General features: G+C 42.7%; 1 protein-coding gene across 7 annotated transcripts in view; it reads right to left on the minus strand.

Moving 5' to 3' along the window:
• Positions 1 to 502: 502 nt before the first annotated feature.
• PKLR (pyruvate kinase L/R) overlaps positions 503 to 15,107 on the minus strand; it is a 39,205-nt gene continuing 24,600 nt past the window's right edge. For all 7 annotated transcript variants that reach the window (XM_069218443.1, XM_069218444.1, XM_069218442.1 and 4 more), the window contains exons 7-11: positions 8,957 to 9,107; positions 7,552 to 7,704; positions 6,213 to 6,379; positions 1,110 to 1,291; positions 503 to 874 (exon numbers count right to left, since the gene is read on the minus strand). In XM_069218443.1, the coding sequence (XP_069074544.1) occupies positions 768 to 874; positions 1,110 to 1,291; positions 6,213 to 6,379; positions 7,552 to 7,704; positions 8,957 to 9,107 (760 nt within the window). In that variant the 3' untranslated portion in view covers positions 503 to 767. The remainder of the gene's footprint in view (positions 875 to 1,109; positions 1,292 to 6,212; positions 6,380 to 7,551; positions 7,705 to 8,956; positions 9,108 to 15,107) is intronic.

Below are 15,107 nucleotides of genomic sequence, written 5' to 3' on the forward strand. Positions count from 1 at the left end.
ACCTTCTATATGGTCCTGGAGCTGCAGGAATGCAACAGCTTCCATTACGGTTTAAGGGAAATCCCCAAAAGAGATCAATGTGAAGCTCTACAGTGAGGTAAGTCAACCTGAGAGCTAGGGGCATCTCTCTGGATAGGAGAGCACATTTGCTGTGTTCACTTATGGGATCAGGATAGCAAAAGATCTTTGCAATGGGGAGGAGGCATGGGTTGAGGAGCACAACAACTCCACTAGAAGATGGACACATTTTTCAGCTGTGATCTCAGTGGCAGAAACTACATATAAAATAACTTTGATCTACGGAAGAAAAAGGGTAGGCCTTTCACCAACTACATAGGAAATGGGCTAGAGCTTTTACACAACAAGAAGACTTTGAGCAGCCCAAAGAGAACAGACATGCTCATCTGCCTCTTGCATCAAGCTTCAAGAAAAATAAAACTTTTCAGAGGCAAACCTTACAGCATTCCTCACTCCTCTCACTCCAAATATAGAGAAAGCTCAATTTTAGATGGAATGTGTTTATTTTTCAAAGTGACATCAATCCTTAGGCACAAGTGACATAAGTGATAATGGTCAAAGTCAGGCATTACATCATAAGGGCTTTCTGAGACATCTCAGAAGAGCCCTTTGGCACATGAAGAAGCAGAGAACCAGGAATGTATGTAGTACAAGTGCTGGAGGCCCAATTCCTGGGTGAGGGGCACAATGTGAGGGTGACACAAAGAAGGGGCTCAGCAACAGTAGCCCACGATAAGCTCCATCCACTCCTAGGGCACCTTCACCACCTGCATGATGTTGGTGAATCCAGCACCCGGTCTCCAGCCGGTCACAATAATAACAATATCCTCCGGGTGCAGGAATCCTCGCACCTTACCTGTGGAAGAATAGAATATTAGTACTGCAAATAGACTTGAGAGCCCCGTTTAACTAATGTATTGCAGATTCCGTTAACAGAATCAATGGTCATGAATTATCATAGGGAACATGCACTGTCATGCCAGCAACTATATTGCTACGTTCCACCGGAATTAATCTTTAGTATCTCCTGTTATAGCAGAAAGCCAACAAAATTTGAGCCACCCTGACCGATTTCAGGAACCCGTACTCACCAATCTCAATACCGAACTGCACTCTGCGGTCCACGTCATCAGCCCACACCTGCAGCTGGGGTTCTCGATATAGGACAGGGAACACACCCCTGCTTAGGTGCGCAATGCGGGCTACCTGAGCGTTGCGGGTAACAGCAATGATAGGCGCCCGTGGTCGATAACGGGAAAGCAGCTGCGCTGATCTGTAGGTAGAGCAAAAACGGCGTTGGTGGATTTGGATTTGATTAGTGTAAACAGGGGCACAACATGGTTCCTTTACTAAAGGACCACCCCTTTTGCCTAGAGGGGGCAGCTCATTAAACCCTTGACCAGATTCAAGTTCTGTGGAACTCAGAAATGCTCTCCAGTAGATTTTGGAGCCATACATTCAGATTGAAGTAGCTTTTATAATGCTGTTTTGCCTGGAACACCACTGTTCGACAGAACTACTTATCAAAATCAACACCAACGGGTACATCAGTGATGTGACATTATAACCATAAACCTAAACCTAAACACTGACAATCTTTGGCAGGACCATTCCCTTGACTAAGCGTAGAGTGACTCTTGGACCCAGAAAAAATGTTTATGATCAAGAGGACTGGTGTAGTTTTGTGAAAACCCAGAACAAATTTGAGTTATTCCAAAATACATCAACCTAGATTCGGATATCCACATGGACCCATCTGTCAAATATTAAGCCAATGGATTTCTTCTTGAAAAAGTCTGCCAAGACAGAACGAAGCAGGAGTTTTCACTGACCACTTAGTGCACACAGTACAAACAAAATGGAGTTATCTGCGGAATGGGTATGAGGCAAAAAAAAACAACACTTTATTCAATATGAAAAGTAGGAAGCCATGAGGTTTGATGATATGCTTTTGCCTACTTTGTGATCCTAACCTCATGCTTCTGGGGACCGATAAAGACCAAGAGGAAGAAAAACAGTGAATCCAGATTTGACAACCCTCATCTTTTTCTGCTTAAAGATGGGCCATCTATAAAAAATAATTATGTAGAAGAGGCAGAAGTGGATTGTTTTTGATAAAAGACCAGGTTTGTCATTTGATAGATGCCAAGTATTAAACTATCTGGAACCACGAAAGATAATCGCTCAACTCTTCACATTGATTTGACCATGGCATCAGCAAACGAAGAAAATAGTTCATGCTCAGGTACACCCAATATATACCTGGGAGGGCGAGAGCCATTCCAGATTTTTAAGATATCTTCAGAGATACACTTATGTACACGTGTTCTCATGTGACGCAATTTACACAGTTGGTGCCGAACCCAGGACCTTGCCCTATATCTAGGCACATGGAACAACATGGGGCATGCCTGGCCTGAATGATCGTGAAAACACAAGAAGAGATTCTGCCCACTCAGAAGGTTGCCAACGGGAGTTTGCGACGACAGGCGCATAGTCACAGCTTGTTTTCCATTGCACCAAATGTTACCAATTTTACAGAATTAGTGAAGGCTACAACGACACCTAATGGTACAAAACCGTCTGGTAATGTTTGGGGACTGCTTATTGTAAATAGACAGTTAAATAACTCTGTGACAGGTGGATGTTGCCAACTTCTTCCTAACAAAAAGCCCTGGCATCTTATGATCTAATGCGGCCATCTAAAAATATGAAATGTTCTGACATTCAAATAAATGGAATTCTGTTTCCATGGAACTGTATCAATGTCTGGTTATCTTTTATTTAGTACACGGCAACAGGCAATATACAGCCCTCCTGCCATCTGCCAGGATTTCTTTACCTTCCATCTAATCTTGTAACAGATCTGTTTGGAGTATGGGGACCATTAGGTGATCATTCACATGTTTTCTAGTCCTGCGCCTTTCACCTATTAATCATTGCTATCAGGAGCGTTAGTTTAATAAACTCAACTGAAGCATTCGAGTCAACGCACAACACCCAGAATGCATTTGGTTGTGAGATAAAATTCCAGGAAACAGTGATGTTGATCACACAGTGGTATGGTGGTCACTCTAGCTCAGAGAAAGATATATTACAGCGGAAAGCCCTTTACAAAACGTTACTGGGGTCGTGGTAGGAGAACTCTTATGTACAAAAAAATAATTATTGGAAGTACAGGAGGTGCAGTGTTACCATTACTAAACTAGCATTGGCATAGCCAATAGGTCTCACCTTTGGGACCTTGTAAGTATTTAGCTGTGCAGTACATATGGAACATACCATAGCTGACATTGTGCAACTACTGGTGACCCCCTAGAAGGGTCACTCAAAAACATCAAGAGTGCTCAATCAGTCAAGGTGTAATAAGGAGGTTACGTTGGCATGTATCAAGGTCTTTACTGCAAAATGGAGATATCACTAAAACATATAAAATCATGTAAACAAATAAACTTTGTGTTTGTGCGTTCCTTCGTACACTTGGCAGTAGACTGTAATGCTCATAACACCCCTATAGGGCACAACAATAAAAATAGCATTTGGAAGAAACATGGTAATTTAACCATATAGTCAGCCCCTAAAGGGCATAGCCACATGAAATCAGAATGGCAAAACGCAATGCAGTGTAACCATATGTTCAACCTCTAAAGGGCGTGGTGCAATACACATTTTCAGGGTGAGCGGGCCTATCAGAATATTATTACAAACAAGGCCCTTAAAACACAAACTACTCCCTGCTGTAAAACAAAGTTCCAGCCATTAGGAGAGCTTAAAAAGAAAGACACCAATGGTGGGAATGGTTATTACTTTGCCCCCCCCCCCGCCAACCTAGTGCGGGGACACAGACAGAAAGAGTATGTCCTGGTGACCGTTTTGATGGTGGTCCCATTGTCCCAGGACAACCACACAGTGAGTTATGGACAAAAATGTTTTGTAAAACAAATGCCCTGCAAAGCATTATGGGGCGAGTTTCCAGAGTGCATTGAATATTGGTATGTTTGCTCTCCCATGTTGAGGATTTGGGTTTTTTCTGTTTAAAATGCGCCAGTTTGTTTATTTTTGAACTGTTAAACTTATACATAAATGGTACTCATGTAAAATGCTCCTCCAATCGAGTTCGTGCTAAATAAAACTTTAAAAAAACCAACAAAAAAAACGACACCACCCCTCCCCTTCCAACTTGCAGCCTTTGGGTACAGGCACCACAAAGAAACATCATGCCCAAAAACAAGGAAGAGGAAGAAACAACATACATCCACGGAGCATGAAGCGGAGAGGCAAAAGAAAAACGTAGTGCACCACAGTAAGGAATATAGCCGTTCGTGCAATAATCCATGTAGCAGGGTCTGCCTTCAAAGCGGTAGTAAAACAGCGTCAAGGCGGGACAAACGTAAAGCCTTTACCTACGAAATCAAGGGAACTTTGAAAAAGGCCAAGGAACGAATGAAAGTGGTGGGCGTGGTTAAAGCCCACAGAGGAGATTACAGCATGTCAAGAGAGCAGTGTATGCGCGCTACTAGGCTTGACCTAACAATGAATTATCCGCTTTTACTGTGTGCCCTACTTAACTCTGACTCTATAAAACAATGACATTTGATTTAATTTAAAAACATGTTACTGCACGAGACAATCTGAGTGACAGACGTTACCTTATAACATGGATTAATCCAAATCGCTAAAAAGTGAAGACAGTGGTTTTCCCTAGCTATAGATCTGCAGTTTATATTCCATTCCTTGAAACGCACAAAACAATATTTTATACAGCAATACCGTGTGAGAAACCAAAATCACAAACAATGGACAAACCAGTAAAGAACACAGCTCAAACTATTAATCATATACGTGTATAGTAAGCACAGACGCAAGTTCCCAGGTTTTTGGTGAAAAAAGTGAAGTTCTTTAAGTTTGTCTCAGTCTATCCTAAAATACACTCTTTAAAAAAGGTGTAAAGTAGAAGAAATCATAAAAAAAAAATTAACATTTTCAAGTTGGATGAAGCATCATTTTTCTACTCAACTTGGTCACCAAATTACTTTCATGGTAGATCAACTTTGGATAGACTACAAAATTACTGAAGCTGCAGTTCTACAGCAGATGACAGCACTCTCTCAAGGTAGTTGAAATCATCTGGCTTGTAAACAACTGTTTAACCATAGTCTATGGAGAATCACTTAACACCGTTGGAAAGGATTTGTAAACCCTTGTCACTCGTTTGTGCGAAATTCAAAGGAACCAGTGCACATCTCTACAGCGAACTGGAGAACCCTTTCTCAGTAAGTACATTTCCTCCAGCATTATCATGGGTTTGTAGCCTCTTCTGAGAGATTCCAGAGTAAGCCGACTCACGAGCCACAAAGAACAAGCAACATTAGGAAAGCAAACGGGTGTGGCCGTGGCGAGCGTGACACTTAAAAAAAATAAGTTTTTTAAAAAACTGGCGAAACACATGTAGTATGAAAATAATAGACAATAATATAAAAATAAGTGTGGCTCAGCCACTTAGACACATTAGCAAGAAGTAGCATCCTTTTCAGGTGACTATGCACATATGACCATGGAAAAATATTGACACTTACACAGTAATATAGCAAAAAAATGATGTGGCCAGATCCATTGACTCGCACTGTAAACTGTGGAGAGCTAAAACAAAATGTGAATGGCAATCCAACAGACCAATGGATGAAAAGGGCTACATGTGTGTACGTAAACTTCTATGTATTTTTATTATGAATTTTGGAAAACAATAGGCAGAAGATCAGCCATCTCCAGACCAGACGTGAAAATGTTAATGCAGCCATCTTAATGTCAGGTTTGTTAATTCAATATGCTAAGCTGCAAAAAGGTGGTGGGCACAGTCTTCAAGGAACAGATATGAGAGATGTTCCCCAAACCAGCTACTTGCAGGCTTATTCTGACTTACCGGACAGCACTGAAATAGGGGAAACTATTTTTAAAAGACAGATGGTTACTATGGGGAGTAAGGAAACATTTCTGGCTAACTTATTGGGTCCATTTGTATGGATTAGGGGTCTATGAACAAACCCAAATGGCCATGGACTAGAACACAAAATGATCCTCCCTGAATTTGGAATCCAGCAGGGTCACCAGACTATACTACTACTCTGATCCCATAGATCACTTTCAATTGGATGATTCACTGGCATATTTTATGCATCACAATCCACCCCATTTACCTGCCAGAAGTGGTCAGCACAATGATGGCGCCAGCACAGCACTTGAAAGAAGCCTCCACGGCACCAATTGCCGCAACTTCGGTTGGGTCCTGGGAAAGTGGCGTGACGCGTCGCAGCTCCTCAAACAGCTGCTGGTTATAAATGGCAGCCTCCGCCTCTCTGGCAATCTGTGAAGGGGGGGGAAATACATCTTGAGGGAATGCAACACAGAGCCCATTTCTGGGATGCCCTTGATGCAAGCTCTCTTAAGGAACTTGAATTCCATCAATTGGCCTTCCAGTAGGGTTAAGGTAAAACTATTTAAATGCCAGGCATGCAAGTGGCAGCCGGCTAGTTCCCACCTCTACCGACCATTCTTATTCTAAACATATCAACTTGTCTTTCAGTGGCAAACAGTGGTCATATTCATTTTTCCTATTCCAGTCACATTGCCCTTTCGCATTACACACAGCACCAGTTCACATATATATGTGTTCTGTACTTAATGCTGTTAGAGATGAATGTGACAACAAAACAAGGAGGTGGCAAACACACAGGACTGGCTGTAAAACTGCCATAAAAAACAGGAATTATTTACAGCAGAGCGCTCCTATAGCATCTCTTAAGACACCAAAGCTAGGCCTTTCAGAAGTGCTTCTTACAGCTGCCAAAATAGTCCGGTTCAACATACAGTGCATTCATAAGGTCCAAGGAGCTGCAACGCCTTCCCGCTGCTCACTGCTTCAAATAAATAATCAAAGCCCCAAATGCTTTCTTGTGAGCCCGCAGATGGTGCTATCAAATGCTTTGGTTATCAAACACCAGGGCTCCCTAATTTTTTAAGCTTTTGATAAGCAAGATAAGGCTCCCTAGATCTGATGCCACCCCATGCCTTTACTTTCACCATCCTGACATGCTGTGTCACTATTTTCCAATTGGTTTTCTTCTTCTTTTCCCCTTTTCTCTCCTGTTGTGGGCCCAAGGTCTGACGATGGTAGATGTGCCTCACACTTGCAGAAATGCTGCTGCTTCCAACTCTCTACAAAGACTTCAGAAATGTCCTTAAATATCCGATTTCCTTCCTCCTACACCAACCAAGGCGGTAATCCAGCAAAAATATACGGCCTCTGTTTTCTGTCACTGCTCCCACACTTTTCTGAAGAGGTTAGGGTGTGCCACCATGATTCACATCTATGATAATCAGATAACAAATCTGCAGCAGTATTAACCATCTACCCTAACTCGTCAGCCCATTTTCCCTGTGGTCTTTCCTGCCACTTTGCTTAGGCCTGCTGCTTAACCCCCCTAAACCTGTGGCGCAGAACAGGAGATCTTTGAGGTTACAAAGGGTAGCACCTACCGCGTGTTGCATGCGGACAGCCTCAACAGGGTACAATCCCTTGGCGGTCTCTCCAGAAAGCATGATGCAGTCGGCGCCATCCAGAACAGCATTGGCCACATCGCTACTTTCCGCACGTGTCGGGCGAGGTTTCTTGATCATACTTTCCAACATCTGAAAGAGAGAGTTAAAAAAGCGTACTTAAGGGGAGATTGAGGATCAACCACCTTATGGACTATTCGGGCCAAGCAAGAAACAGGTGCCAGTTTCAAACTTTTTTATGTTTTACCATCCCTTAATATATGTTTTACTCATCTGTATTTGAATTTACTTTGTGTTCTCTAGTATTTTTCCATTTATTTTGCTTTCGGTGACAAAATGAAGCTGCAACTTCCACAGTTCCACATTTACTAGGTGCTGGCTGGGTTCTGGCACTCTAAGCCCGGTCTTGTACAACTACATCCCCATTTTAATCTGTTAGCATTTTACAACAAACACACGTAACCATCTACAGTTATTCATGAAAATCCCCCTCACCATGTTTTTCTTTCATCTGCATGCTGCCAATATGCACGATATAGGTTTATCACATGTTGCTTACACATAGCAGACAGCATGGAACAATTTGTTCAACCCACTGCATCTGTTGGCTGTCTTGTATTATAAGAAACTAAATTTTGAATGATCACATGCACATAGCCGCCTGAAAAGGAGTGTGCTTCATTGCCGGGGATCTAGTGCGGCAGCTACTAGGGTAATCTTATTATTTTTTTGTGTGCATATGCTTGTTTAAAACAATTATTACAAATTGCCTGCTTGCCAAGGGCAGATTTACTGGTTTTGAGAAAGCTTGTTAATGTGTATCGTGCTCAAAGGTGCATGCTTATATTTAAGTATGGATATGTACGGGCCTTTCATTGCTTTAACCAGTCTGGCAGGAGATTCTGATGCATGAATGATGCACAGACAGTCCGCATCACCAAGTATTAGAGATTTCTTCTTACTGAATTGTCAGTAAAAACAGGTGTTGCAGTCAGAATTTCCCAAAACTCTTCTACACCACTGTATTATGTTGGTGGTAATATACTGCACCCATAACGTTCACACTAGTTTTTGTGGGCAAGACATCCGGAAACCAGTTCTATTCTTACATTTCTAAGAATATATGTTTGATTAAAACCATGATAGGTTCTGTAGGAATGTTCCACCTCCTGAACTAGGTCCTCTGAAAAACACAATTCTCAACAGAACCTTGTGGCACTAGATGGTGGAAGAACCTCTTGCAGCTAAAGGTCAAAGGCCACTTCTGGATGAGTTCGGAGACTAAAGCCAGTTGGCAACCAAACAAACTAAGCTTGTGGCTGCTGAAGCAAAACTCTCTGGACCACTACAAGGGAGATTGGGAGCACGGCTACTTGACACAAACCTGGGTGGCACAGATGACTGGCTTCCCAGCCCGATTGCAGCGGCCAATCATCATCTTCTGTGCTAGAAAGACCTTTTCGGCTGGGATTTCAATACCTAAATCGCCACGGGCCACCATGATACCATCACTGGCTTCCAGAATCTCATCAAACCTGGGAGAGACAAGAAAGAAAATGGGGTAATGTAAGAAAGATCTAGCAATTTAGAGCTACACAAAATATACCGAGGGACAGAATGTCTGTTTAGATCTATGTAGGAGACACCCATTTGAAAGCACACCTCTGTACAAATAGTTCTACAGCTAGACAAGTCAGCCTGGAGGACCTATAAAGAAGTATACGGGGAGAGATTTTCAAATAAAGAGGTTTTAATGTAAACATTACTCAAAAGGGACAAATGTGTCTCTCTCTAAAAAGCCAGCACGAGATAAAGAGGGCATGTGGAATTAGGAACAGAGAGATCTTTTCAAAGATGTTCCACTATAGAGACTTTGAGAACTAGCAGTAGACCCAACTTATTAAATATAAATGTCCACTGACACCTATTAACAGAAACCCATTTACATAACTGAGAAAAATACAGAAAGACTTATGGTGTGGACACAAAGTGGACTACAGTGATTTAAGGTGTACTATGGTTCTATAGAGATGCTGTTTTAAGATGTGTAATAGAGCAAGATGTAAGCTGATAAAGATCTACAAACTCACAACTACATAGAACACATTTTATGAAGCACGCGGATGCACTGCTCAAACAGCATCAACTATAGACCTTACAGTATTAAGTTAAGAAAAAGAACAGGCAATCCCCACCAACTGCCAAAGTAGTTGAGCGATTGTGAGATGGATGGAGACTACTGGGAACGAGAAAGCTCTAGATAGTAGTGAAAGAGAGGATTTTAAGAAAGAAAGAACTGTATAAAGACAAAACCTAAGAAGTCACAACTCCAAACTATTAGGACAGGGTAGAGTATCAAATCATGATGGGTGGGGGAGGTGTAACACAACAGAGTGAAAATGTTAACTTTTTTTGGTGGGGTTGAAGCTCCTCACCCTCTACTATGTATTGTGAGCAAAACCAACCTCCTTGTGGTGGGATGTGGAGAATAACAGAAAACCACACTGGTTTTCGAAAACAGAATTTTGGTGGTGAGGATCACATTGGGAGAGGAAAGATGAATGGCAGTACTTACATTGCAGGGTATATTAGAGTCATTATGTGGTAAGCACAATGGGAGGCAATTTACATCAGGAAAGGAATACCCTTCATTTGAATCTTTAAAAGTGTCTGTGTATATATATGTATATATATATATATATGTATATATATATATATATATATATATATATACACACACACACATACATACACACACATACATACATACACATATACATATTCTATTTTGTTACTTAAATGTATAATTTGTAATGTAATTTATCTCCAGATGCAATATCCCTGAAGTATTAGTTGCATACTGTGAAAGACTGCTGCCAGGCATGGTAAAGAAACCACACTAGGGTTGTGGAAGGATGGGGGTGTAAAATCAACACACTGGGAAGACAAAGGCAGCTTGCATCAAGCAGGGTTGGGAAGGAACCACAGTCTGGTGGGTGGGAAGGGAGATGAAGACAATACTTAAAGAGGAATGAAAATGTCACTTACCCAGTGTACATCTGTTCGTGGCATCAGTCGCTGTAGTTTCGCATGTTTTGCAATAGCTCGCCATCTGGTGTTGGGCCGGAGTGTTACAAGTTGTTTTTCTTCGAAGAAGTCTTTCGAGTCACGGGACCGAGTGACTCCTCCTTTTGTGTCCATTGCGCATGGGCGTCGACTCTATCCTCGATTGTTTTTCCCCGCAGAGGGTGAGGTAGGAGTTGTATTGTAGTAATAGTGCCCATGCAATGGAGTGACTAAGTATGTACCTATATAAGGTTGAAATGATATATATACAAATAGTTGAAGGTAACTTCCGAACTGCTACAGGCTCCCGGGGAGGCGGGTGGGCACATGCGAATCTACAGCTACTGATGCCACGAACAGATGTACACTGGGTAAGTGACATTTTCAGTTCGATGGCATCTGTCGCTGTAGATACGCATGTTTTGCATAGACTAGTAAGCAGTTATCTCCCCAAAAGCGGTGGCTCAGCCTGTAGGAGTGGAAGTAGTCTGAAACAATGTTCTTAATACGGCTTGCCCTACTGTGGCTTGTTGTGCGGATAACACGTCTACACAGTAGTGCTTGGTGAATGTGTGAGGCGTAGACCATGTGGCTGCCTTACATATTTCTTGCATTAGGATGTTTCCTAGAAAGGCCATGGTAGCACCTTTCTTTCTGGTTGAGTGTGCCCTTGGTGTAATGGGCAGCTGTCGTTTAGCTTTAAGGTAGCAGATTTGGATGCATTTAACTATCCATCTGGCTATACCTTGTTTTGATATTGGGTTTCCTGCATGAGGTTTTTGGAATGCAATAAATAGTTGTTTAGTCTTTCTGATGTTTTTAGTTCTGTCAATGTAATACATTAATGCTCTTTTGACATCTAATGTATGTAGTGCCCTCTCAGCTACGGAATCTGGCTGTGGGAAGAACACTGGAAGTTCCACTGTTTGATTTAGATGGAACGGTGAAATAACCTTTGGTAAAAATTTAGGATTAGTCCTTAGGACGACCTTATTCTTGTGTAGTTGTATAAAAAGTTCTTGTATTGTAAACGCCTGAATCTCGCTTACTCTTCTTAGGGAAGTAATGGCGATGAGGAATGCAACCTTCCAGGTTAGGAACTGTATTTCGCAGGAGTGCATGGGTTCAAAAGGTGGACCCATAAGTCTAGTTAGGACAACATTTAGGTTCCATGAAGGAACAGGTGGTGTTCTTGGTGGAATAATTCTTTTAAGGCCCTCCATGAATGCTTTAATGACTGGTATCCTATAAAGGGAAGTTGAATAGGTAGTCTGCAGGTATGCAGATATTGCTGCAAGGTGTATTTTAATGGAAGAGAAAGCTAGGTTAGATTTTTGTAAGTGAAGCAAGTAACCCACTACATCTTTTGGAGTTGCGTGTAATGGTTGGATTTGATTAATATGGCAGTAGCAAACAAACCTCTTCCATTTACTTGCATAGCAGTGCCTGGTGGATGGCCTTCTGGCTTGCTTTATGACTTCCATACACTCTTGTGTAAGTTGTAAGTGTCCGAATTCTAGGATTTCAGGAGCCAGATTGCTAGATTCAGCGATGCTGGATCTGGGTGCCTGATCTGTTGGTTGTGTTGAGTTAACAGATCCGGTCTGTTGGGCAGTTTGATGTGTGGTACTACTGATAGGTCTAGCAGCGTTGTGTACCAGGGTTGCCTTGCCCAAGTTGGTGCTATTAATATGAGTTTGAGTTTGTTTTGACTGAGTTTGTTTACCAGATAAGGAAGGAGAGGGAGAGGAGGAAAAGCGTAGGCAAATATCCCTGACCAGTTCATCCATAGGGCATTGCCCTGGGACTGCCTGTGTGGGTATCTGGATGCGAAGTTTTGGCATTTTGCGTTCTCTTGTCGCAAACAAGTCTATCTGAGGTGTTCCCCAGAGCTTGAAGTAAGTGTTCAGAGTTTGGGGGTGAATTTCCCATTCGTGGACCTGTTGGTGATCTCGAGAGAGATTGTCTGCGAGTTGATTCTGAATCCCTGGGATAAACTGCGCTATTAGGCGAATTTGGTTGTGAATTGCCCAATGCCATATCTTTTGTGCTAACCGGCTCAACTGCGTTGAGTGTGTCCCCCCTTGCTTGTTTAGATAATACATTGTTGTCATGTTGTCTGTTTTGACGAGAATGTATTTGTGAACTATTATTGGTTGGAAAGCCTTTAGTGCTTGAAAAACTGCTAGCAGTTCTAGGTGATTTATATGCAGTTTTGTTTGATGTACGTTCCATTGTCCTTGTATGCTGTGTTGATCGAGGTGTGCTCCCCACCCGGTCATGGAAGCATCTGTTGTTATTACGTATTGTGGCACTGGGTCTTGGAAAGGCCGCCCTTTGTTTAAATTTATATTGTCCCACCATAGAAGCGAGAGGTAAGTTTGGCGGTCTATTAACACCAGATCTAGAAGGTGACCCTGTGCTTGTGACCATTGTGATGCTAGGCACTGTTGTAAGGGCCTCATGTGCAGTCTTGCGTTCGGGACAATGGCTATGCATGAAGACATCATGCCTAGGAGTTGTAATATCATCTTTGCTTGTATCTTTTGTGTTGGATACATGCGTTGTATGATGTTGTTGAAGTTTTGAATTCTTTGTGGACTTGGAGTGGCTACTCCCTTTGTTGTGTTTATTATGGCTCCTAGGTACTGTTGTACTTTGCACGGCAGGATGTTTGATTTTGCGAAGTTGACGGTGAACCCCAGTTTGTAGAGGGTTTGTATGATTTGATTTGTGTGGTGTGAGCACTTTGATAACGAATTGGTCTTGATTAGCCAGTCGTCTAGATACGGGAATACATGTATTTGCTGCCTTCTGATGTGTGCAGCGACTACTGCTAGACATTTTGTAAAGACTCTTGGTGCTGTTGTTAAACCGAAAGGCAATACTTTGAATTGGTAATGTATTCCTTTGAATACAAACCTTAGGTATTTCCTGTGCGATGGATGTATTGGTATATGGAAATACGCATCTTTGAGGTCTAAGGTTGTCATGTAGTCGTGTAGTTTGAGCAATGGTAGCACTTCTTGTAGTGTGACCATGTGAAAGTGGTCTGATTTGATGTATGTATTTACTATCCTGAGGTCTAGGATTGGTCTTAGCGTCTTGTCCTTCTTTGGTATTAAGAAGTACAGTGAATAAACTCCTGTGTTTTTGTGTGTTTGGTACTAATTCGATTGCATTCTTTTGCAACAGTGCTTGAACTTCTGTCTCCAGGAGCTCGGAATGATGTTGTGATAAATTTTGTGCTCTTGGTGGTATGTTTGGAGGGAATTGTAGAAATTCTATGCAATAACCATGTTGGATAATTGCTAGAACCCAAGTGTCTGTAGTGATTTCCTGCCATGCTTTGTAATAATGACCTATTCTTCCCCCCACTGGTGTTGTGTGGAGGGGATGAGTGACATGTGAGTCACTGCTTAGTTGCAGGGGTTTTGGGGCTTTGAAATTTTCCCCTATTCCTAGGGAATTGCCCTCCTCTGTATTGGCCCCGAAAGCCTCCCCTGTACTGTCCCTGGTAACTGGACGGTGTTGCCTGTGAGGTGCTGGCTTGTGTGGCCTGACCCCGAAACCCCCCTCTAAAGGGTGTCTTGCGGAAGGTGCCGTAGTTTCCTCTGCTCTGCGGGGAGTAGAGTGCGCCCATTGCTTTAGCAGTGTCCGTGTCCTTTTTAAGTTTTTCTATCGCTGTGTCCACTTCTGGACCGAACAGTTCTTTTTCATTGAAAGGCATATTGAGAACTGCCTGCTGTATCTCTGGTTTAAACCCAGACGTTCGTAGCCATGCATGCCTTCTGATGGTCACGGATGTATTAATTGTCCTTGCAGCTGTGTCTGCTGCGTCCATGGAGGAGCGTATCTGGTTGTTTGAAATGTTTTGACCTTCCTCAACCACTTGCTTTGCCCTTTTTTGTAGGTCTTTGGGTAGATGTTCAATGAGGTGTTGCATCTCATCCCAATGGGCTCTGTCATAGCGCGCAAGTAGTGCTTGAGAGTTGGCGATGCGCCACTGGTTTGCAGCCTGTGCTGCGACTCTCTTTCCAGCTGCATCGAACTTGCGGCTTTCCTTATCCGGGGGTGGTGCATCCCCAGATGTGTGGGAGTTGGCCCTTATCCTAGCTGCTCCTACAACGACGGAATCTGGTGGCAGCTGTGCAGTGATGAAAACAGGGTCTGTAGGGGGCGCCTTATACTTTTTTTCCACTCTTGGTGTGATTGCCCTACTTTTGACCGGCTCCTTAAAAATTTATTTTGCGTGCCGGAGCATACCAGGGAGCATAGGCAGGCTTTGGTAGGAGCTGTGGGTGGAGGAGAGGGTGTTGAATAAAAAGTCATCCTCGACCTGTTCTGAGTGGAGGCTTACATTGTGAAATTGTGCTGCTCTAGCCACCACTTGAGAATACGCAGTGCTGTCTTCTGGTGGAGATGGCTTCGTAGGGTATGCCTCCGGGCTGTTATCTGACACTGGGGTG

Source organism: Pleurodeles waltl, chromosome 12 (genome assembly GCF_031143425.1).
Source record: "Pleurodeles waltl isolate 20211129_DDA chromosome 12, aPleWal1.hap1.20221129, whole genome shotgun sequence".
NCBI lineage: Eukaryota > Metazoa > Chordata > Amphibia > Caudata > Salamandridae > Pleurodeles > Pleurodeles waltl.